The sequence below is a fragment of the Berkeleyomyces rouxiae genome (genome assembly GCF_048999995.1).
Source record: "Berkeleyomyces rouxiae strain 22BRR77 chromosome Unknown BrBRR77_ptg000001l, whole genome shotgun sequence".
NCBI lineage: Eukaryota > Fungi > Ascomycota > Sordariomycetes > Microascales > Ceratocystidaceae > Berkeleyomyces > Berkeleyomyces rouxiae.
Genome location: NW_027396491.1, coordinates 1,524,066 through 1,548,190, shown reverse-complemented (window position 1 = coordinate 1,548,190; position 24,125 = coordinate 1,524,066). Strand labels below are relative to the sequence as shown.

The 24,125-nt window shown below is 52.2% G+C and overlaps 7 protein-coding genes across 7 annotated transcripts; 4 read left to right on the top strand and 3 right to left on the bottom strand.

Moving 5' to 3' along the window:
- Positions 1-3,958: 3,958 nt before the first annotated feature.
- Positions 3,959-8,285, top strand: BROUX77_000455 (uncharacterized protein; the record flags this gene model as incomplete). Its single annotated transcript, XM_073749322.1, has 2 exons — positions 3,959-7,850; positions 7,993-8,285. The coding sequence occupies 2 exons, from the start codon at positions 3,959-3,961 to the stop codon at positions 8,283-8,285; spliced, it is 4,185 nt and encodes a 1,394-aa protein (XP_073608692.1).
- Positions 8,286-8,758: 473 nt separating this feature from the next.
- On the bottom strand, positions 8,759-9,670 carry BROUX77_000454 (uncharacterized protein; the record flags this gene model as incomplete). Its single annotated transcript, XM_073749311.1, has 3 exons — positions 8,759-9,121; positions 9,197-9,377; positions 9,546-9,670. The coding sequence occupies 3 exons, from the start codon at positions 9,668-9,670 to the stop codon at positions 8,759-8,761; spliced, it is 669 nt and encodes a 222-aa protein (XP_073608691.1).
- A 441-nt stretch (positions 9,671-10,111) lies between these two features.
- Positions 10,112-12,745, bottom strand: BROUX77_000453 (uncharacterized protein; the record flags this gene model as incomplete). Its single annotated transcript, XM_073749300.1, has 4 exons — positions 10,112-11,090; positions 11,148-11,450; positions 11,602-12,278; positions 12,341-12,745. 4 exons carry the CDS (start codon positions 12,743-12,745, stop codon positions 10,112-10,114), a joined length of 2,364 nt encoding a protein of 787 aa, XP_073608690.1.
- Positions 12,746-13,628: 883 nt separating this feature from the next.
- Positions 13,629-14,665, top strand: BROUX77_000452 (uncharacterized protein; the record flags this gene model as incomplete). Its single annotated transcript, XM_073749289.1, has 3 exons — positions 13,629-13,782; positions 13,883-14,163; positions 14,300-14,665. 3 exons carry the CDS (start codon positions 13,629-13,631, stop codon positions 14,663-14,665), a joined length of 801 nt encoding a protein of 266 aa, XP_073608689.1.
- Positions 14,666-17,133: 2,468 nt separating this feature from the next.
- BROUX77_000451 (uncharacterized protein) lies at positions 17,134-19,353 on the top strand (the record flags this gene model as incomplete). The annotated part of the gene is made up of 4 exons (XM_073749278.1): positions 17,134-17,387; positions 17,469-17,848; positions 17,917-18,954; positions 19,034-19,353. The coding sequence occupies 4 exons, from the start codon at positions 17,134-17,136 to the stop codon at positions 19,351-19,353; spliced, it is 1,992 nt and encodes a 663-aa protein (XP_073608688.1).
- Positions 19,354-19,893: 540 nt separating this feature from the next.
- BROUX77_000450 (uncharacterized protein) lies at positions 19,894-21,604 on the bottom strand (the record flags this gene model as incomplete). The annotated part of the gene is made up of 2 exons (XM_073749267.1): positions 19,894-20,954; positions 21,037-21,604. The coding sequence occupies 2 exons, from the start codon at positions 21,602-21,604 to the stop codon at positions 19,894-19,896; spliced, it is 1,629 nt and encodes a 542-aa protein (XP_073608687.1).
- Positions 21,605-23,145: 1,541 nt separating this feature from the next.
- On the top strand, positions 23,146-23,911 carry BROUX77_000449 (uncharacterized protein; the record flags this gene model as incomplete). Its single annotated transcript, XM_073749255.1, has 2 exons — positions 23,146-23,542; positions 23,610-23,911. 2 exons carry the CDS (start codon positions 23,146-23,148, stop codon positions 23,909-23,911), a joined length of 699 nt encoding a protein of 232 aa, XP_073608686.1.
- Positions 23,912-24,125: the final 214 nt, after the last annotated feature.

Genomic DNA, 24,125 nt, shown 5'->3' with positions numbered 1-24,125 from the left:
TACACCGAAGCTATAGCCTACATAGAAAGCGGTAAAGTTCTTGAGCAGGCCCCGCAGCCGGTCCTTTAATGCATTCCGTTGAGACACTCGGGCCCGGCGACCAAGTCGGCATGAAGCAGTCTATCATGGCAGCCTCAGGTATCATTGGGCACCAACAGGGCCTCTGAGTCTGATGTCGATGTCGGTTTGAAGGCCTGCAGGGCATTGCTTTCGGGTCTTTCTTACTGTACGCGCGCGAATGCAATGGACAAGCCGTTTACCGACACAGTGGACTGTTTCTCGCTGGCCAAACACGACTGCAGCATTCGTAATAACTCATTGGTATACAGATGCAGTCTTATCTTGTACCTAATCATAGTTACAAAGTTAGTTGGGTCGATCTGATTAATTACAATAGTTATGGCTGAACCTGTACTCGGACTTCTGCCATGTGACTGCATGGTCAGCACGGAAATCGGAAGGCGAGGGAACAGAAACTCTAAAGTACGATCTACCTTGTGAAGCTTCAAGCATGTTGGCATGCCATGCATGTAGCTGTGGCTACATAAAAGAAGCTATTGGGCTCTAGTGCGGCAGAAGCCGGAAGTGTTTGGGATGGTATGGCTAATGTGTTACCGAGCATCTGGTTCTGATTGGACGCGGAGGTGCGATTGAATCAATTGCGCCTAAAGAAAACCAGAATGTAAGGTGATGTAGGGTTATGCCTAGGGTTACGGCGCACCTTGACATTGTGTTCCTTTCCCTAGTCATCAAGCCAGTGGTTTAGACCGAGATATGTGTTCAGTAACTATGCGGGTTTTGCTCTGCGTTGTATTCTCTTCCTGGCCAGCTGTACGTGCCGCCGAAAAGTATGTTTCTCCTTTGGACTTGCATAAGCCCCGGAGCCGCCATGCATCACAGTGATCCTATACTCCTTGTCCTGCTTGTAGGATAGGTAAAAGGGAGTTGACTTCGATATGAGATGGAACAGAAAAGCGACTTGAGCCGTTTTGCCGGCAATAGCTTGTCACATGTGCGCAGTGGGCGGGCCGAGTCGGGTTGAGCAAAGAAAAGCTTCGACTTTTTAGAGACAACACACAGGGCCAGAGTTGGGTGAGGGGTATTGTATTGGTATTCAGGCATTAGATTTCCAGTTACCCGAGCAAGCACATTCACTTGGAACAATGACATCACGGCTGGCCAAGACGAGTTCCGGAAAATAAACCGCTGCCAAAGTGCAGCCCACGCTCCAGAAATGGACAAGTCGAAAGCGGGGAGGAAGAAACCGGAACGGACATGGAAAAACGCGACGGCCACAGCGTGGCGGGGCCAATAGCTGGCCTGGGAATTGGCTGTCTCTGGCCCTTAGCAGGCGGCAGATATATGGTCGGATTCTTGATACAAGGTCATAGAAGCTTGCGCATAGGACGATATTACTGAAGCTAGTGATGTATGCTTTCTAGTGATAGTTAACTAGTGGGAAAAGCCAACAAGAAGACGACTCTGGGTAGGTGAGTGGCCTGACTTTTGAGAGGGGGAGGAGCTTGGTGATGAGAGGAACCCGTGATGCTGTTTGAGGGTTGGAGTCTGCCCGGATGGAAGGAGAGAACTGGAGATTGATGGATGTCAGTTGATGGGGCAGTTTTGCATGTAACATGACAGAGAAAATCTGGATAAAAGAGAGAGGCTGGCTTGGCCGTTTTGATAGACTCAGAATGGCGGGTAAAAGTTTTATCAGCGCAGCTCAGCACTGCGCTAGTGTTACTCAAGGACTCAGACAGGGACAGGGAAGGCCTTGCTTTGCTTTGCTGGACATTGCGTAAGAAGAGGGACAGGCACAAGGGCAGCAAGGACAGGTGAACGCAGACAAATACGGCCAATGTCCTGCTTCTGTCCTGCCGGCACTGATGGAAGTTCCAAAATAACCAGGCTGAGCTGGGCTGGATAGCTGGCCAGGAGGGGGACAGCTCATGATGAGTTGTGCGCGTCGTATAAGTGAGCCACGAACTTCAACCAGGCATGAGATGGATGTATTTTAATTCAAGCATGGAGAAATTGGGCCGGGGCACATGATGATTTCACGGACAAAAATCTTCTGATTTTTCGGCCAATTTATATCACGGCTTGTTCTTAATTGTTAGTCCGTTATAGCGCCGTCTTGTCTCACCGGAAAAGGCATCTTGTACAACTTGGTCAGGCCATCGCACGTTGTTGTTTGGTCTGGCGGCACGCACAGAAAAACAAGAAAGCGTACCTAGTTTCCCTGAGACTAGCCAGAACGTCCAGAGGCATCTGAGAAGTTGCTCGGGGCGGCCTTGTGATAATTGCACATCTCGCACATCACGTCAGGCACTACATGCTGCATTGGGAGCAATCCCGGACGGAAGTACAGGTACCAAGATATAAGCCCCAAGATATAGACCCAAAGATGTAGGCCGCATGTCGCACCAGATACACCAGACGTAGCTTCAAGCACGAGGCCAAACTTACAGAGACATGTAACTACATCAACAGTGACTGGTGAGCGACAGGAAAGCTGAATTCTCGGCTCTTGCCTCTGCCCCTGCGCTGCGTCCGTTGTGGCTCCAAGTAGCGATACAAGTAGACTTGGCCGTACATATGTACCCACGGTGTACTTGTCCAGAGCGAATCAACACGCCGCATTTCACTGCTTACACACCATCTCAACTAAACCTCCTTTGCAAGGCATGGCCTCTTAAAGCAAGAGTGTTATCGAGCCCGTAAATGGCTTATAAGCACGCCACCATATGATCAGCAGAAAGACGCCTTGCTCGGATCTCTGGGAAGCCGCACCAAGGGGCCCAAAGCCTCGAGCGAATGAATGGAGCAAAGCCGAGAAAGACCAAAAAGCGAGAAGGGAGCCCGCTCTTTATATTATATTCTGCCATCCTGCCTGTCAACTAGTTATTGCCTCGCGGTTTTCTTGCTGGTCGCGAATATCTAAAGCACCAGTCCTCCTTTATATTTATATAACTAGAAGCTTCCGGACCCGCAGAAATTAGTCTTCTCTTACACTCGAAACTCTCTGGAGACTCTTGCTTTCAACCCGGGTAGGCGCAAACGCAGGTCTCAACCACACCTTCCCACTTTCTACTTTCCATTTCCCACCCATTAGCCAGTCACTTGCATACAACTACGCAGCCAATTAGCTACCCATATTCTTAAATCCCCAACTCACCGCCATCTCGCTACCTTTCTTCCCAGCCAGGCGTACTTGCTTGTGTTCCATATCCTGAGCGAGCGCACCCTTGGCTTCTCTGTCTGTCCTAGGCTTATCTTGCCTACCTGTGAATGTGTGTGCACCCACTTTCCGCCAAGTCGGCTTTCTTGCACAGGTACCTACGGTATGTATGTGACAAAACTAAAGCCCGACCTCCTTCCTTTTCCTATCGCCAGTCCACTTTTTGGCCACTCCCATCCCCTGCATTTTTTCCTCTTTCAAAGGCTCTTCAAGGGTCCTCTGTGTCTGGCCTGCAGCTTGGATCTCCATGCTCAATTTTATTCCGGATCACACGTCTAGAAGCAGTGTGGAGAGACTAACACCGATATAATTGTCTATTTTATCGTTGACCGCAGTGTGCAACTGCTTCTGCGCTTGCGAGCACACCTTCCTCCTCTGCCCCGATCTTGATTTTATGAGTCTGTCTCTGTCCTTCCTGGTTTTGTCTTGTTCAATTAGTTCTGATTTTGGCTCCTACCGATTTGGCCGGTTGATTTTTGAATATCTATTTCTCCTCCTGTTGTCGCCGTCTCTGTTTCTTCTCATTGTTCACCATCATTTTTGCATATTTTCTTTCCTTCTTCTCTCTTTGCAGCCGCTAACCGGAACTCGAAAAAGCGCTCTGAAAAGAACAACCTCCGTCGCTGATTTATCTTTTGGCCATTGCGCCTTTGGATCTTCCAGTGGGTACAAAAGCCCGCCTTCACCATCTACGCCCTCCCACTACACATGCACACAATGACTTGTGATGTACGGCCCCGACATGGCTTTGGCGTTCTAGGGACCCGGAGGAAGTTCCCGCTCGTCTCCCGAAAGCCGGTGCGGGCCAAGCCAGACTCGCTTGTTGTGAAAGTCGCAATCCAGTTCCACAGTCCCACGCAGATGGACTATTCCAGAACATATAACGCTTCACCAAGCCTGGATTATAATAACGACAATATCCTCACCGCTCTCATCCGCCGGCTTGAACATTGTAGCCAGGAGCTGTTGACACGCCAAGATCCGGCTGCTCTGGAAGGGCATAGAGGTTACGAGGATGAAAAAATACTGAGATATGAACTGAGATTCACCTTGTCGCGGCCATGTGATACTCCCGTCCAACGCATATTTCGCTGCTTTCAGTTTCAAACATTGACAATGGACGACACCCGCGACATCATCATCTCAACCGACCATATGATTGCTCTTTTCCTCCGTCATCATGACTCCGGATTCCAATGGCTAGAAGGTCCCGTGCGCGAGAACTTTTCGCCAGCTTTTCACCTATCCCGACAAAGCACTTCCGGTCTAGAGTCTATTAGCTGCGTTCCTCAACTTCATTTTGTAGAGAGGAACCAAGCATTCGAATTTGTTCCTGGATACATGATCAACCTTGTTTTTTCGAGTGTCTCTTCCAACACTCATCTCCCACCATGGAACAAGAGTCTGCAAATATCTAGCCGTCAATGCACACCAATGACTGTTTCCGATGCCGAAAATCTGACGTCCGCAATTTCAAGGAATATCCAATCTACCTTGGATAGTAAGAGACATCCGAAAGCTGACATTGAAACATCGTATTCACCAAGTGCTGTTTGTGTTGAGTTCCATATTCACAATAACCTTGGGCCTCAGCTTGATCACCTATCCCGATCCATAACTTCCAGCCAAGCACTCTGTTTCGACCTTGAAGGAAAGGATTGTCAAGAGCTCTTCGATGACCTTTCCGTAGTGCTTTCCCGGGCGAGAGATCAAGAAGACTACTCAATCGGCAAGAAAAACGATATCGAGATCACTTTAACCGACATACAACATCCAGATTGGAACATCGAAGCTCCTTTTATCACCTTGCTTGACTCTACAACTGTTCACTATCGCCGAACAGTCGAAGCTCTACTCCAGCGTCTCCAGACTGGCATCACTGATGTCTTGAAAAATACTTCAGTATCGGTTGGTCTCAGTGTTTATAAGCGAGGACACTTAATCTTGGACAAGATGGTGGTAGCACAAACCAACAACTTGTCATTGACACCGAAACGGAGACTTCCCAACGAAAAGCACGAACTGGTATCACGGCTCAAAAGTAGAATCACTCTTGATATTACTACTGTCTGCAAAGATACCTGCACCATCAACCAAAACATACAAATGCCGAACCTCAAAGTCATTAATCCCATTCGCCATTCATCGCGCAAGTCATCATTTGTCTCCAGAGTTTCAAGCGTAGCCTCGCTACGCACCTCTTTTCCAGAAACCTCCTACAGTCCTTTGGCTAAGGCATCTATTTTAAAGAGCCACCATAACCGTACCCATTCATCTACTACTCTCGAAAGTCTTCACGATCCCATTTTTACACGATTAAGTACTCCTAGTCTCTGCGGCGATGTCCCAAGTCCTCAAGATAGCATCTTGACCACGCCTTCAAGCTTAAACTTCCCTGCTACTCCAAGGCTACATCCTCCCATCAATAACGATGATGCTATATTTCTTCGCCGTCACAGCTCATTAAAGATACACTCCCCAAAGTCTAGACCTACAGTACCAAACTCTAAATATCTGGAAGAAGGTTTTATTCCCCGTCCGTTTAATATTCAACCACGGAGGCCCACGCACCAAATTCCGACAGCAGAATTTGCGAAATGCCCAAAGGAGAACAAAATCCCCATGTCCAAGCCTTCCCCTCGATTTCAGAACGTGTCCCGTGTTCTCTTTGACTTGGGTCCCCGTAATCAGCCACAACCAGTTCGAGATTTAGATCAAATCTTTGACATTTTTACTCCTGAGTCTAGAAAGCCCAAGCTCTATCGCCCTAGCTCAATCTCGGAGCTCTTATCTGCAGCTACATCAGCTTCTATTTCTATCAAAGTAGATGCGGGACTGGAGGGACAACCGGAATCCCCTGCCCAGGACAGCACGAAGCCTGAGTCAATGAATGATGCTATCTCGGTTACATCCGATGATGAAGCTGGTGGAATCATGATAGCACAGCCAGAAGAAGTAGACTTGGCTCCGACACAGAATAAATTCTCCGATAAAGCTCTTGAGCCTGAAACCGATCAGGCACTCGTTCAAGAAGGCGTCACTTCTTCAACCCAAGATGAACATCTTGTTGTGCCTTTGCCCTCCATCGATAACCAAACCAACCTAACTCATGAGCTTGAGAAGCCTGGCGTGGATCTTTCAACGTTGCGTGAAGAGTCTGAATGTCAATACGAGAACTCAAATGGTGACGATAATGAAGATGACGATGAAGATGCTGGTGTCCTCATTCATAAATCTAATTGCACAGGTCCAAACGCTACTGGACGAGTCCCGGTCTTGGTCTCCCAGTATCTTTCACCTACGGATATCTCGCCAGACCCAAACACTTATCAAAGGTTGTCTAGCAATGACCTCTTTCCGATGACTCCTCTTCTCGATACGCCCCCCATGGTTATTTTAAATGAAACCTCAGTTGATGATGGCGACATCTCGGAGGCTATCGTTCAATCTGGCATTCCCTACGGGAGTGTATTAGAGGATATTTCGACATCTGAGTTTGAAGTCCTTCGGGGAGAAGTTTCGAAGGCTGTTGATGGACTTGTCACTGAGGTTCTCTCCAGATCTTACTTGCCAAACTTTCAGGGGTCCGATTCCAATAGCATGACCCCCATATTCTCAAATTTGACGAAAGAGAAGTCCTCACAAGTTCCTGTACACCCTTATACAGTGCATAATGATATAACCAGCAGAAGCTGCCTTCTATTAGAAGACCAGAACTTTCCTACCTCGATAGCAAGTGAACAGCCAGACTTGCTTAGGGAGAAAGTGGCTGTTTCTACAGTGGATACCCTGGCCTTCTTGGAAAGATCTGTCGCCGCGTTAGAGAATGCCATTGGCGGATTTGAGGATATGGAACCAATGTCTTCCACATTCCCCTTCATGACGGGTGTGCTATCTAATGAGGGTCATACTAAAGAACTTTTGAAGGTTGCCTCCATGCAAGACCTTTCATCAGAGAACTTAGCAGCACATGACTTGGGCCTCTCAGACTATGCCATCTTTGACGGCTCAGCTTCCGAAGCAGAATCAGAACAGTCTTCAACCGCCTTAATTCTTCTTCCCAAGGTTAAATATACCTCTTCAGACAACCCGTCAAATGATAATATGACCCGAGTAAATCAAACTAGATCGCTCACCTCTGAGCATAAGCCAACAGAACTGACCTTGGCTCGAAAGTACTCAACCCTCACATCGACATCAACTTTACCCTTCCTCTCGCCACCCTCACGTCCAGTTAGCCCCCAGCATCGTCAGTTTGCAGTTTTGACAGCTGGAACTCTCGGGCTTCATGGCGAAGGTTCTACCAATCCTAGTCTGAGGGAGATGTTTATGAGCGGAGTTTCGACTTCTTTCCATCGCCGCCGGTCTAGTATGCCATGGCAGACGTCTAACAATGGAATATCCCCTGCCAGATCAACTTCTGGATCCTTTCTGACGCGTCCTCTTACACCTGCTCTTCTTACCAATACACCACATGAGACACAGGTCAGGAGTCGCAGAAGTACTGAAAAGAAGGCTGGACAGGCAGCCCAGTCCTCTAAAGAGACAGTTCACCGCGTCGGATCCAGTGCAAACTCTTCTACAACCGAAGTAGAAGCCTCAAAACAAGGTATGTGATATGATGAAATTGATGCTATGAGAACCACAGACTTCTCCAAGTCCAGATTCTATGGCATTCCGAATCTCCTTCAATGCCCAACTACACGTAAAGATCGATATGCTGACACTCCATGCGATTGCCCTTTTTCTAGTTTCTACAGCTCTCACAGTCCAAAGGATCAACTTGAATCCAAGTTTCGGCTTCTCTGTATCTTCGCCACCTGCCTCCATGGCCTTGCCCGGCAGCGTGGGTCTCGGTCTCAATACAGGCCGCATCCGCTCCCTATCTAGCCCTCATCATCCGGGGCCCCTAGGTCTCAGCGCCAGGAGCGCCACGTCGCCAACACCGCACTTTTATCTTCACCCTAGTCTACGTCAGCATTGGAAGCCATCGGTGCGAAATCTGGCCAGTTCCGATTCCGCATCGGCTAGAAGCCAATCGTGATGGGCTAGATTGACCCTTCGTTCACACTTTATTCTTTTTGTACAAACTAACTACCCTGTTTTTTTTTGTTTTCGTTTCTTTCTTTACTCGTTCACTGTGGTCTTTGCATTCTTGGGGTTTTGTTTTAGGTCTTTTGGCTGGAGTTGGATCATGGCGTTGAGTTTCACGCGCCAAAATCATTGGGGATATCAGGAGTTTGTTAGAATAGGCCGCAACTAGTTAGTTACACGGCAACTTTTCTGGGCATTTTATTCATGGTAAAGAGCGTTAAGACGCATTTTTGTCATCGTTATGAAGCTATCGTAAAACTCATATGATGCGGATGTTGTTGTAACTATATGTAAAGCAGATTTTTGTTTCATAACAGCCCCTTTGGTGTCTGGTATCATTGTGGTTATAGAGTCTAGACATATCTTGCTAGTGCTTCCCATCCCGGCGCTGTCTCGCATTACCCATCTCACTATTTTACCCATCTATACCAACTCCAGCACGCCGCTTTGCAGCAGCGGCTTCGCACTCGCCCACCGAAGCACCAGCACATCGCCCTGCTCGGCCTCAATCGTATTATCCGCATCAGTGCCGAGGCCCGCAACGCTTGCCGTGCGCGACAGCACGCGCGCAAACACGGTCGCGTCGGGATCCGGCGCATCGACCATGTTGATGCCGCCGCCCGTGTCGTTGAGGTTTTGCAGCTCGGGCGGGAAGCCGCCGAGGAACGAAGCAAGGTAGTGGTTGTGCAGCAGCGCCTGGTGGCGCGTGGCGTACGCGAGCTCCATCTCGGAGAGCAGCTCGCGCAGCTCGCGCGTGCTGAGGTAGTGCAGCGTGTGTTTGTCCAGCTGGGGTTTGTGTTAGCGCAGGTAGATGGTTTGTCTTGTGGTTGGGGGTGGTGGTCTACAGGCGGGGATGCGTACCTTTGATATGCGTGCGCGCAGATAGCTACGCACAAGATATTTGAAACGTTCTAGTTCTGTTTGTAGCACCACCAGCGCAAACGTCGTCTTGGGGTCCATGTCGCCCGTCATATCCTCAATGCGTTCAATCTGACGTTTTATGCGATCGTTGAGACGCTCAAAGAAGCCATCTGCCGGCCATCTAGTTGATAGGTAAAGCAAGAATTAGAGAATGAGGGGGAGATCAAGAGAGCGTATTTTGGCTGCTCATTGTTGTCATAGTAGATGGGGACATGCAGAGCGGAAACACGGGCTACGATAAGAGAGGCCTGGGTGTGGCCGGCGAAGAGAGCAGACACTGGGAACTCACGGTAGCAGCTCTGGTGCCGAGCGCTCGGCAACCCAGAGGCGGGTCAGAATCTGCAGGTCGTCAACGGGGTCTGGGCCGGAGGAGTGCAGCGGGTCGACTTCGCGCAGGATATCGTCGATGTCCATTCTGGCGGAGGAGCTCAAGAGCTTGTGATGGTTGAAACGAGATGCGAGAGACTGGGAACTTGGAGTTGTTGGGGGAGAAGAGACTTCGGGAAGATAGAAGCTGCCGAGATATATTTACAGTAAATCTTAGAACCAATTGGCCAATGACGTTCAAAAAGCTTGCTTATTTGTTTGGTGAAGTGTCGTCCCGATACAGTGACGTAGAGCCAAAAGCTGTTGCAGGCTCTGAGCTTCAAGACTGGGCTTGGGGTTAGGGTCAAAGGGTAGTTGACTATTGGTTTCGAGGTATCTAGGGTTGTGCTGTAGTTTGTGAGGGTGATGTATGAGAGCTGGCATTATCACAACAACTACATTTCAATATGTACACGACAGGAAGTAATAGGAATACAATGCACGCTATATTTTGATATTTTGATGTTCTAGTTTCAAGATCCTAAGGCTCTACTTCTTTTCCACAGCCAACTTCAGCTCCCCATCTAGATGGCGAAGATCAGGGTTCACGCTCTGGTGGCTCTTCAGAGTCATGACAGCCGCCTTCTGTGCCACATCAACCAAGCTCTGCACCTTGCCGCCCTGCGCCAAACCGGCAATCAAGACGCCGAGGAATGTGTCGCCCACGCCATTCACCGACACCACATTCTCGACACGCTCCGACGCCGGGAACAGCCGCATGTACACGCCGCCGACCAGCGGGTTGTTGTCCGACCGGGAGAGAATGTACTTCATCTCAGCGGCGTCCTTCAAGCGCGGGTCACCCGGTGTCAGGATCTGCGTCAGCAGCACGCCGTCGCTGCCCAGCTTGGTCAGGAGCGTGGGGATGTACGGCAGCAGCTGCAGCGTCTGTTGCGGGATGCCAGCGTCGGTGATGGCGGCGTTGGTCAGCTGGACAAAGCGGTCGCGCGCACCGCCGCGCAAATTGAACGCGTCAATGACACTGAACCACGGAATTGACTCGAGGTGGCCGTTGGCGCGCGCGGCGTCGAACATGGCTTTCAGCTCGTAGTTGTTTGGGCTGGCCAAATCGATGCTGGGCGTCGGGTAGAGGCCGAGCGGGATGTTGTTGCTGTTGGCGCCAAACAGACGCGCTGACTTGGCTGTTGATACGGGCTCAAAGGCGACGTAGCAGTCGCGCTCTTTGGATGCGCTAATCCACGCGTGGATATCGGTTTCGCTCCAGTTGCCATCCACCACGACCCAGCGCGGTGCGGCGCCAGCGACGGCAGACTTCCAGTAGTCGGGGAACGAGTGGTGGGTGAAGATGCCCATGTCGGCCATGGCCATGACGAGGTTCTTGTTGCCGTCGTTTACAGCCACGTACTGGGCCGTACGGTTTGCACCGGCGTATTCAGGGCCTAGTTGGCGCACATATGTAGTGTCCAACCCAGATGCCTTGAGAGAAGAAAGAACTGTAGAGCCAGCGCTGGGACTGTGTTAGAAGCAAAGATTGGCATGTGGATGGAAACAGAATTTTGCTTACACATCGTCTCCAATAAGACTGCATAGGCGCACGTTTGTGTTCTCGCTGACCAGGTGCGCAGCTAGAGCTACATTGTGGCCGACACCACCGACAGACTGGTTGATACAGGATGGGTTGGAGGTGTGCATTTGAGGCTGGACCTCGGCAGGCTTATCAGAGCCCCAGTTGCCCATGTAATCACAACTCAGGTCTAGAGCGACGGAGCCTGCGACCAGAATATCAGCGCCGGGTCTCGTGCTGGCAACGGGGTCGACGGAGGCAGCGGTTACGGAGTCTGACTTGGCAGGATGGGGCCAAGCAGACCTGCCCATCTACGTCAGCTAATGAACTTGCACAATGCGGGCGGTTGCCTTTTCTTTTTTTTGAAGGTATCTTTGGAAGTAGAAAGCAAAAAGTCACAAAACCATCAGGCATAGCTAAGACAGAAAGAATCAAAGAAAAAGAAAACACTCACGACGCAAAAGTCTTCTCTCCCGCTGTCTCCAGCTTGGCCAACTCGACCGCAATCTTGGTTGCCCGCTTCACGTTATCAGTGACAAGGGCCAGGTTAGCACGGACGCTGTCCTCGCCGGTCAGCTCCCGAATGCGGCCCAACACATACGGCGTGTTCTTACTCCCCGTGAAGCCCTTCTCTTCAGCCTCACGAAGCGCCGTGCTGATGATCCCCTCCATGCGAGCCTTTGGGATTTCTGCTGCTGCGGGGATAGGGTTGGCAAACAAAAGACCCGACTCGATTCCGAGCTGTTCCTGGGCAAGAATCATAGCCGCAGCTTCTGCCTCGGTAGTGGCCATAGACGGGGATTTGGATCCGCTGTCGCGGGCCCAGAAAGCAGGAAAGTCGACTGAAGGGCCAGTACGGCCGTCGGCAAAGGTCGAAACAAGAACGCCCTGTGTCTCGAGAAACTCGAGCGTGCGAGGAATATCCAGAAAGCCCTTGCACCCAGAGCTCACCACGGCTACACGCGTGCGTCCAAGCTCAGTAAGATCAGCAGAGATATCCATGGAGTTTTCGCCGCCACGGTGGACACCACCAAGGCCACCGGTGCCGAAAACACGGATTCCTGCCAGCCGAGCTAGTATCATGGTACCAGCAATAGTGGTTCCACCGTGGATTTTACGGCCAGTGATTCCCTGATTCATTAGCACATTTTTGCATCTGTCGTGTAGTATATTCCATGTCGTCATTTACTCACCATTCCAGTCAAGTAAGCCATGTCACGGCGCGAAACCTTCATAGCTCCGCCCTCGGAGATCATGCTCTCAATTTCATCGGGAGTCAGGCCGACTGTCGGCTTCCCGGCGAAAAGCCCAACAGTGGCTGGAACACCGCCGTTCTGGCGTACGACCTGCTCCAACTCATACGCCAGTCCGTTCTGTAGAGCGCCATGGGTGTAGATGGTCGACTCCAGCGCCACAACGGGCTTCTTGGAGGCGACGGCTTCGGCAACCTCGTCAGAGACACGCATGATTTTCTTCAGGCCGCTCAGGCTCGAGCTGCTCCAGCGCTGCTGCTGGCAGATGGCCACTGACGACGGGGAAAAGGGCGACAGACACGAGGGCCGGCTGCGGATAGCCGGGCGCAACAAGTTGGCTCTCATGGTGCGGGTGTGGACTGGAAGTAGGCCAGAAGAGTCGAGGGAGTTGAAGAAGATCTAAAGGCCGGAGCAGAAGCCTTTTTATATCACCAGATATTATCTGTTAGTGCCGAGAACAAGCTCCCAAGTTTTGAAGGACCAAGGGCCACCAGCTAAATTGAATGAGTTTTGTGGGGCTACTTACAACGTAAGCGAGACAGACTATTGATGCTCTGTGAAGCTCGCCGTTATCAAGAGAATTGAACTAGATCCAAGCCATGATCTTCGTTGATAAGGCCTTGATAACAAGCCTGAAGCGATAACTAGGGAGCAAACATGATCATAGCTAGCATGATTAGAGAGAAAGACAGTTCAGTTGGATCACGATATTGGTGCTTCAAAGACTCGCCCCGTTTAGGGTTGATTTTTGTTCAAGTCAACAAGAGACGGAAAACAAACTCTCTATCCTTAGGGTTATCAAACTGATCCGAGTTTCATTTCAACAACTCAGGCACGATGTTTTGATACTTGAACAGCAGTTGGCCGGTTTCATCTGGACTCGCCCCAGACTATCCGTCCCTGCAAATTTGGGCTTTTTGACAGCAGCTACGCGAACGGCACCAAAGCGCAGAGACAATTTCCCCTGGCATGTTTGATGTCTGAAGTTAGATTTGCTGGAGATGAAGGCTGCAATTCTCCGATGTGCACCACTGTGCCTGGGGCATTTTCATGAATCTGCGGAGGGCGCAAGTTCGTGTTTATGGTGCATGATGGTAGCTTCTTCTGGCGAGGCTTGAGCTTTGCCGCGTGCAGTTTATTCTTTCTCTTCTTTGTGTATACGTGCTTGAGCCAAAAGACGAAGCTTCAATCTGCCAGGACTCGAGATTCCTCTGCTTTGCTGCATGCCATGTCGTCCCAGGCACAACTTCGGACTGCCGTGCTGGTTTTCTCGGCAGCAGTTGCTGCAGTGTCTCAGAATTTCACGATAGCCAACGGCCAGATATTCACGCCGGGGTTTGTAGTCGTTGATGCCCCACAGCCCGGAACACCGATGGGCGGAGGTAAGATGGCCGACTACCCTCCTGGCGCTATATAACCTCATTTCAACAAGCATATTGGTGCCAACTCATTCAAGTCTGCCTTGCTAACGCTATTTGATAGACACGCTTCACGTTGCCCTGGATATCACAGCAAATGGCCGGCTACAAGAGCCGCCATATGATGAGTCAAGCCCAAGCCTGATTCGCAACATAACCATGTTCCTGTTCAGTTACAAGACGGGGCGGAACTTTACTATAGCCAACGCAACAGAAGCGCCAGATTGGAACATTCTCAATCAGGAACTTGGAAGTACAGTTAAGCATGTCAACTGGCTTTGGCCAGACTGTCTCATGGGAGATGGAAAGCCGCGGGGAAGTGACAGTGACCGGGGAGAATACAATGTAAGTCGGTGGCCAAGGGCAGAAGAGATGGAACGCATGAGTTGGTCTTTTGGGTCTCTCTTGTATGATCTATCATCGGCATGCCCAAAAACACCCGGTAGAGACCCAGGGCCAGGGCTAACTAACGATGTGCCAGATATCCATCCACCAAAACTTTCGGCTCAACAATCAGGATCACTACACGGTGTTTGACCTGCCGATATCAGTCACAAATAGCATCCCGGAGAACCCAATGCGGCCATTTTGCGACGCCATTAACAACGCATTACTGCCGGCCAGTAACACGTCCAGCGATGACGGTCTCGGAGTTCTGTTTGAGCCCGGAGATGCAACTGTGATCTCTACAAACAACGGCGGCAGTGAGAGCGATAACGGACTGGGAACGCCCAAGACAGAGGCTACTCCAGGAGACGGGCTGGGCTCAGAAGCAGCAATGATTGACTGGAAGGTTAGCGCAGTACTGGCATCAGGGCTGTGGATAGGGGCTCTTGGATTCTTGTAATCTGTTCTGTGCCCAGGAGCACTCGTGATCGTGATGTGAGTCTGGGTAGATGTTATGATGTGCGGTGAAGGTCAGCAAGGGGCCGGGATACACGAGATTTTGTAAGCAGTAGCCCGGCTTGGGAATGTCCGGCTTTTATGGTGCGATGTCAAGCGGGAGATGGTCTGATGTTTGTATGCGGTGTTTCAGGGAGGCCTAAACAGAAGACGGAGTTGAGTTGGAAGGTACAGCGTTGTAATGTAAGAATGAGCTTGGATGGTCGCATCGTTCTCTGCAAGTGACCGCCATGTTGGTTGTAGGCAGGACTGAGGATGGATGTGTGTTTGTGTAGACAAGTCATAATATCATGTTGAATAGTGGATGACGATGTCAGTATGTATAGATGTACATGCGAAGAGGTAGCCGGGGTAACTTTGGAACCGGCCGGGACCATGTAGTGCTTGCATTAGACACTCATAGGTTCACGGTTCACCTCTGTTATCTGAGAGCTTAGTGCCCAAGTCTGGCACAGCAGAGTGATGACGAGTCAAGTGCTCCCCCTTTTCCTCTTTTCCGCGCACCAGACCGACAAGCCAAGCATCTAAAAAGGAGAAAATCATCACCCACCACGACGAATGGCGAGCCTAGACACCCCAACCCTAATCCTGCCTGTAGGCCTGTCCGCAAACCAGGTCGTGCTTCTAGAAAAAGTAATCGTGTCAAACGTCTTCAACTCTAAAATCAGTCTAGACCATGCACCGGCCAATCACAGCCCACCAATGGCAGCGCACAAAACAGGGGTCGCCAGCTTCTGATCAGCAACAATCAGACCACACTGGTCCTTGATCATGTCATTTTAGATTCTGCTATAGCACAAAGCCGACCACGAGAACCCACCAGCCGGCGGTTGGAGGGGCGTAAGAGAAAAGAGGACGGGTTGAAGTGAGAGAGAGAGGGAGACTGGCAGCGAAGACGGAGACAGATCAGAAGCTGGCTCTGAGGCGAAGACACAGTACATATGTATGTATGTGTGTATAGATAGATGGGCGCATTGTGGGCTGGAGTAGAGACAAGTTACTACGCAAGTCAGTGGGAGCACAGCAGGAGTTGAGCTGGGTGGTATGATGGCTGGCGGTGTCTTGAGCTCTGAGCTATGAGCTAGCTCTGGGCTTGAGTGTGAGCTTGAGCTTGAGCTTGAGCTTGAGCTTGAGCTGAAGCTCTACAGCTTAACTGATCAACCGCTCACTATGAATGTATGTAGACACATAACTACAGAGTTGATGAAACACAACCACTTTGTACAACAACAGAAACGGCAGGCGGTAGAAGGTGTGGTTTCCCCTTCCTCTTCTGTTGTTCCGTTTGGTGGTCCGTTTTTGATCGGCAGCAGGAAGAGGCAGGCGCACAGCCCTGGAAGAGAGAAGGGTGCTCCGTGTTTTTTTTCTCTCTTTTTTTTTTTCGTGACTCCAGAAAGTCCGGTGACAAACAGTTTTGCTAAATAGATCGAGCAGTACTTTCTCTTTTATTTTTTTTACTTTTTTTTGCCAACTGTCTTTGTTCAGACATCCACTCCCATCTACATTCGCACATTTAGACACACACAAACCCGCCTTCTTGTGTCTGCAACTGCCACTGCTGTTCCTCCTGTCTCTTGCGCAGTTGCTTGTCTTGCTCCTCCTCTTTTTTTTCTCTGCTGTTGTCTTCTTTCCTCGCTCGACTGTTCCTCTTGTCCACTTCCTTGTCTAGGTACATCCATATTTGTATCTTTCTCGTCACTTTTCTTCTGTGTTGTAGCCCTTCGGAATCTTTTTTTTTTTCCCTTCCCCTCGGGTTCTTTTTTTTTTTGCTGCCTTTCAATCAGTACACATTGGCACATTTGCATTGGCAATTGCACACATTGACGCCTTTCTTTTTTTTTCGGCTCTGCGTGTGCCTGCTCAATCTGTCAGCCCAAAATTTGCCTCCTTCTGCGTGGTTGCCAGTTCGTGGCTGCCCTGCCAAAAATATAGAAGAGGGGTGACTACAACTGCCTTTTCCAGGGCTTCTCTGGGGTTTATTTCGTCTAGGCGGCTTTGATAGACATTTGTGCACATTTCTTCTGCAAACTCTCCAGGCATAAACCAAACTGCCGTCTTGCTCTTCTGTATTTCCACGGCCTTTGTTGATAATACCAGCCAGACATTGCATCTCGGCATTTGGATCCTGCCGCCTTGTCGCCCAGTTTTTTTTCTTTTTTGTTGCCTGTGAGATAACCTCTTTCTCTGCCTGCCGCCGCCGCCCTCAGATCTCAAAGGAGCCAGCCAGCCAGCCAGCCTTGCCCTGTCTGTCGCCTGTGTTGTGGCTATTCTCATTGTGATATCAGGTCTTCTACATCCCGAGTGCAGACTTTTTGCAGCCGCTGCGACGCTTCGCCTCGCCTCTGCAACCCGCGAGTCTACCGCATTTCCTTCCTTGAGTGCCCGTGTCTTGCTGAATAAGCCACTATCGCCATGGCTCCCGGAGTTGGCCACCCCGACACAGACATGGACGTGCAGTCGGGAACGCTGCCGTCGAATGCTCTAAGCATTGCCGGCGCGGCCGACACGCTCAGCCTTCTCCGCAGCATGCCACAGCCGCCTATTCTTTGCCAGGTATGTATCGTGGGTGCGGGCCCCGCTGGCCTGATGCTGGCGTCAAACCTGGTGCGTTTCGGAATCAAGATCGAGGTCATTGATGACCGCCACGATCAAACAACGGCTGGCCGGTAAGTTGTCGTTCCGGCTCAGGGCATCTGAGCTTCCCTGCCTGTCTCTGTGTGGCCTCGCTGACATGTGTGCACCGACAGCGCTGATGGCCTCCAGCCCAAGTCCATAGAGACCTTCAGACAAATGCGCCTGGCCGACCCTTTGCTACAGCGGGGAGTCAGAGTCTATGACATTTCCTTCTGGCGAAGTACGCCGGAAGAGCCGCTTCACCGCCTTGGGCGAGAAGTGCACTACCCGCCCATCATCGATGTGCTGGACGCCTACATCTTGTTGGTGCATCAGGGCGTGGTCGAGGGGCTGTTTATTGAAGACATGCGCAAGCGTGGCTGCGAAGTGCGGAGAAATACTGCCTTTGACTCGTACAGCGTGCCAGAAAACAAGAGCGGCCCGCTGCAAGTAAATTGCCGCGCAAATGTGAACCAGGAGCGGCGAACACTCCTCACGCAGTTTTTGGTTGGCTGTAAGTCACTACTGGATGGCCTTTGCTTCGCTCTAGTTTCAAGACTGTAATGCTAATTGAGTCCACAGGCGACGGTGCTCACTCCAAAGTCCGCAAAAGCATACCCGATGCCCGCGCCATAGGAATGTCACAAGATGCCATTTGGGGTGTGCTTGACGGTGAGCTCATCACGGACTTTCCTGATATCTGGTCCAAGACTGTGATCTTCTCACAGGAGCACGGCTCTATTCTAATTGTGCCGCGTGAGAGAAATATGACGCGACTATATATTGAGCTCAAGTCCAGTCCCAGGGCAGACCGCCGTGAATACGGTCAAGAGTTCATCATGAAGCGTGCCAAGCAAATCATGGCCCCATTCGAAATCAACTGGAAATATATCGAATGGTTCGGTCGCTATCAGATTGGTCAGCGTGTAGCAAGTCGCTTTGCCGACCAGCATCTGCGCGCCTTCTTGGCCGGTGACGCCAGCCATACACATTCCCCCAAGTCTGCTCAGGGTATGAACACATCGATGCACGACTCGTGGAATCTGGCGTGGAAGCTTAACCTGGCCGTCCGCGGGCTTGCCAAGCCCGAACTCCTTGAAAGCTACGAGGACGAACGCCGTAAAATTGCTCTGGATCTTGTCAACTTTGACTATGAGCATGCCAACCAGATTGCCGAGGGCGATGTGGCTGCTCTGGCCGACAACTTCAGAACCAACGTGCGCTTCATTTCTGGAATTGGCGCTGAATACGCCGAGAGTGCCATTAACAAGGTTGATAGCGACATGTTCAACTTTGGTGAGGCCAAACCGGGCTGCCTCCTCCCCCCCGGTAAGGTCACGCGCTACCTCGACTCAAACCCCGTCGATATCCAGCTTGACATCCCCATGATGGGCCAGTTCCGTATATACCTCCTCACCTGGGACGTACGCCAAGCAGCCATCTTCCTTGACGACTTCTGTCGCGCCGTTGCCTCCAACGACTCTCTGATGAGTCAACTGTCTGCAGCTGCCAGTCAGTCATATGCAGCCCAACCCCGTGTACCGGCACCCGATCTAGATGTGTACCAACGACCCGAGCGCTACACTGTTGTCAGTCATCTGTTCACCTTTGCCTTGATCAGTAAGAATAGCACCCACTCCCTTTCACTCCCTATGACATGTCTGTCACCCCTGCTAACTGTGCTTGTGCACCCAATCAGCCACCATGCCCAAGGCTGATATTGAAATCTCAGACCTTCCGGCTCTCTTGCAGGACAGCAAATGGTCCTTCTACATTGACAACGTGCCCGAGCTGGACACGCGGGGCATCCTATGCACCAACAAATGGCTTGGAAACCTCGGCCCCAGCGAAGTGGCCATTGTCAACGTCCGGCCCGACGGCTACGTCGGCTCCATCGGCCGGTGGGACTCGAGCATTGAAAACACGGGCCAGAAAGCCGCCAAGTGGTTGGACACCTACTACAGTGGGTTCTTGCAGGTGCCTTCTGTCAAGAGTTGTGGTACTGGCGGCACCCCCTAAGACGAACAAGGAGAAAAAAAGAACAAATCCAGCAAGCAAAGGGGAGCGAGGGAGAGAGGTTAGGTTAGGCTGGAAGAAGAGCAGAAGCGGGCGGTGGTGGTGGTAGGAGGTTTATGCCACGTGGTCTTTCTGTTGCTATTTTCTGCGTTTGTATGCCGCCCTTCTCTTTTTCTTTTTCGGTTCTTTGATATCAAGAGTCTTGTTCTGTTTCGACTCTTTTGTGCCTCCTGCTCCCGTACATCTCTGTTTTTCTTCCCATCTTTTTGTTTTTGCCCAGCCAACCCTAGTCGGCGCTAACTATCTGCGTCTCTTGTTTTTTTTTCGTCTTTATTGGTTTGGGATTATTTTCATTTACGTTCACGCAACAATTGGCCGTCATGTCAGCGTCTTGGAACCACAATATAACTATGATGTAACTAATGATTAAATGATGGGTGTCTTATCAGAATACACTATGCTTACTATGTACAGATGTTTGGGAGTGTGGTGCTGGGGATATGAAGTAAAAACAAAACAAAACATAAGAGTGTATGGGCATGCTCAAGAGTGAGTCGGCATGGCCACATCGGCCTTTTTGGACAAGGCATCGTCTGCCTTCCACAGGGCGGTGACAGTCTTTTGCTGCGTGTAGAAGCTGACGCCCGGTCTGCCGTAAAAGGTGTTGGCTCCGCCGCCAGCAACCGAGGCCTTGTTGCCCGTGAAGCTGAACATGGGAAGAGGCACAGGAATCGGCACGTTGATGCCAACCTGGCCGGCCTGGATACGGCGGCGGAAGGCCTCGGCCGTGGGGCCATTGTTGGTGAAGACGGCGACGCCGTTGCCGTACGGGTTGCGGTTGATCAGCTCGATGGCGTCATCGAGGCTGTCGACACTGACGCAGACGAGCACCGGCCCAAAGATCTCCTCCTTGTAGCAATCCATCTCAGGCGTCACGTCAGTGATGATGGTGGGCGCAACCCAGTTGCCGTGGGGGTACTTGCCGCTGGGAGGGGTGTAGCCGCGGCCGTCGAGCAGGATCTTGGCGCCCTGCTTCTCAGCACTGGCAATCAGGCTCTCAATGCGGGCCTTGCTGGCGGGCGTAGTCACGGGGCCCAGGTCGGCGCCGTCCTCGAAGCCGGCGTTAACGCTGAGTGCCTGCGCGCTCTTGACCAGGTCGGGGATCCAGGCCTTGGTCTCGCCGACGGTGACGAGCACAGACAGCGCCATGCAGCGCTGGCCGGCGGCGCCAAAGGCGGCGCCGATGACGCTGTTGATGAAGTGGTTCTTGTTGCAGTCGGGAAGCACGGCGGCGTGGTTCTTGGCGCCCAGGTTGGCCTGCACGCGTTTACCATTGGCCGAGCCGCGCGAGTAGATGTACTCGCCTGCCTTGTTGCCGCCGACAAACGAGATGGCCTTGATGGCGGGCTCGTCGAGGAGGAAGTTGACGGCGTCGTGGGCGCCATGGATGACGTTCACGACGCCGGGAGGGAAGCCGGCGGCCTCGACCAGCTCGGCAATGATCATGGCGGCGCCGGGGTCACGCTCCGACGGCTTGAGAACAAGGGTGTTGCCGCAGACGGTGGCAATGGGAATGCACCATAGAGGAATCATGGCGGGGAAGTCTGGCAAGAGATGTAATGTTAACAGAGAAGCTCGCGCTGGGGTGTAGCGGGGGAAGAAAGAGTGAGAGGGAGAGAGACTTACTAAAGGGGCAGATGGCGGCAACCACGCCGAGAGGCTCACGGTATGACCGTGTCTCCATGTCCTTGGCAACCTCGAGCAGCTCGCCCTTGAGGAACTCGGGAGCACCGCAGGCGGCCTCGGCAACCTGCAGACCTCTGAGGACATCGCCGTGAGCATCGGCGTACGTCTTGCCCTGCTCGAGGGTGATGCTGGCAGCCAGACGGTCCCAGTTCTCGCGGATCAGGGCGACGAAGCGGAACATGATTTGCTGGCGGGCAATGACGCTCTTGTCGCGCCACTCGGGGAAGGCGGCCGAGGCCGAGGCAACGGCGGCATCCATCTCAACCTTTGTGTTCTGCGGCACGCGCGTGACCAGGTTGTTGGTGGCGGGGTCGTGTAGGTCAATGAACGAGTCGGTCTGCGACTCAAGGAAGTGGTTGTCGATGAAGAAGGGCGTCACGCCCGGCGCGGCAATTTTGTCGTGCGTCTTGGGGAACGAGGTGGCACTGTCGCTCAGAGACACCTGCTTGTAGCCTTGCACGGCCTGGTGTAGGCGGCGGGCTGGTCTGGCCGGGTTGGCGGACGACATGGCGGGCAGAAGGGAGGCGGATAGAGGGCGGGAAACGCGGGGGATCAGAGAATGTCTTCCGACAGCAAAGGACAGCGGCCGGGTGAGCAGACGGTTCATGGTGGGAAGAAGAGGAGGAGAGAGGGGAGGTGTAGGGAGAGCAGCAGCTTTATATGTTGGCAGTGAAGCTCCGGAGCCAGATCCTGTGGAAGGCCGGCAGGAAGGAAGTGCAGCAATAAATTGGGTAAAATACGCAGGATGGCGGGTGCAGCTGGTGGACTATGTTGGGTCCAGGTATATGTGTGTGTATATGGGATCGTATGTCGTGATATCGTGACTTAGATATCTCGTGTGTACATTCATATACTGTCGACTGTGTGAGCTCTGCTCCGCTGGCCGGCCCGTCTCTTCTCCCCTCCCCCGCGCAGCCTTTATACGGCTGCTACCCCCATCTCAACCGCCTCTAAGCCAACACAGGCCTTCCAAGCACAGCTACAGCCACAGGTATGTACTTGTACAAGTCTCCAAATCCCGGCCTCCCCCATCGTCGCCTGACCTCACTGTGTATCCGTCTCCAACACTCCCCAGCCAAGGACAAGGGAATGCAAGGGGGCTCCAGGAGCAGACCGCTGGCCCTTGGGCACTTTGCTTTGCTTTCCGGGTTCACTGCTGCATGTGTTGTGAGACAAGCCAACAAGAGAATCTTCCTCCATCCAGGCCAGTATGCAAGTAACCGTAGCTATCTAATCGTCTCCAGCTTAGCTTTATCGCCCTGCTATCAGCTGGGTATCTGCCCCAGCTCCAGCTATCTCTCCCTTATCAGTCTCCGTATCAGGACCCGCCATCCTACAGCTGTGCCACTCTATAAAATCCTGCTGCATTTATCGACCGCCAGACATTCTCCATTCTCCAAGGCCTCACACATTGGAGTTGCGGCTTCTCAGGGGCCAGGGGCCAATGGAAAAAAGAAACACAAGCCATAAGGGCCTCCGTCTCCCCCTCTGCCTCCGCTTCTCTCGGCCCTCTGCCCTGCCCTTGTGAGCTGCGACCCTAGGCCCGCCCGGCTTTCATCCCCCTTCCCATCCCCGCAATGCCCTAATTGCTAGAGGCCAACGCAAAGATGGAGCAACCTCTTGACAGTTACACAAGGCTGGCATCTGCTCCCCACTTAAACTTTGCAGCTTGCAGAAAACCCGGGCGCACATCACAGCCTTGCGCTTGAGGCGTTGTTGAGTCAAGCTGGGCCACAGCAGTCCAAGCCGCGAATCACCCAAGTATTGTCGTTCTACTGCCAAGCGGTCTTTTTGACCTTTGTTTGTTTTTCATCTCATAATTCAGTTACCGCCTTGGGCGTCATGCTTCACACAGCCAGATTTGGTTTTCGAGATTCCATTGCCCTGCCCTGGTGATACGCCAATTCCAGTAAAGCTTCACCAGACCAGACCTCAGATCATTCAACTTCTCGACCGCCATCTCCACAAACTCTGCTCCCACCTCTCTGCCACAGTCTCCGCCTGCCTCGTTCTACAGCCACCGAGCCCGCGAATCTCTCCGAACCCGCCATGTCCACCACGCCGCCAATATTTTTCCATGCGCTGCTCCGCCCATGTGTGCTCCAGATCCTGCGCGCAACAGGCTACTACGGGTCACGGCCTTCGGTTGTCGATACCCTGACCGATCTTGCCGTGCGCTATATGCTTCTGCTGTGCCAGAAGACAGCCTTCCACTCTGTCGACAACGGGAACGACCTGGCGCCCACCATCGTCGATGTGCGCATGGCTATGCAAGATATGGGAATGTTGTTGCCCGAGCGACCGCTGTTTGAGCAGGACTTTTTGGGCGAGGAGGATACCCGTGGCGTTGATGAGTTTGTTGCCTGGTTCGACAGTCTCGGCGCCAAGGCCATTGATGCTCTGCCATTGTACGACGGCGAGAGCGAAGCCCCAGACTACCTCACGGGTAAGCAAATCACACGAGAACCGCGTTTCCCCAGAGATCATGCTAACACCAGCCTCTCCACCCACAGCCCTAAAAACAAAGCACAGCAAAACCGGCGAAGACTCAAAGTACACCGCCACAGCCCTCGGCCGCCCCGTCGACCACGGCGAGATCCTGGCCGAGGGTGGCGGCGAGGAACTGTCCACCATCCAGCGCTGGGAGGAAAAGACCCGCGGCCCCGGCCCTGCTCCGCGCGAAAGTCGCCTCGTATCTTCGCTCTCGCCACGCTCATCAGACTCGCGCCCGCCTAGCTCGCAGCTGAGCTCGGTCGGGGACCAGCTGGAGCCTGCCGTGGCCATGGACGTGGATATGGATGCCGATATTGCGTAACGCGGCGGACCAGGAATTGTGGCCTCGTGCTCTGCCGTGTCGTCGCTTCTTTGTCCTTCTCCTCCTTTTCTTTCCTGCTTTCTTTCCTCTCATATCTGTTACTTGGTCTTCTGCACAGCGTTGGCGTTTGTGGAATTTCGGCTTCTTCTTTCTGGTTCTTATACACCCTCTTTTGCTTCATAGGCTGGCTTGTCTGGCCCTTGTGGCCATCTCA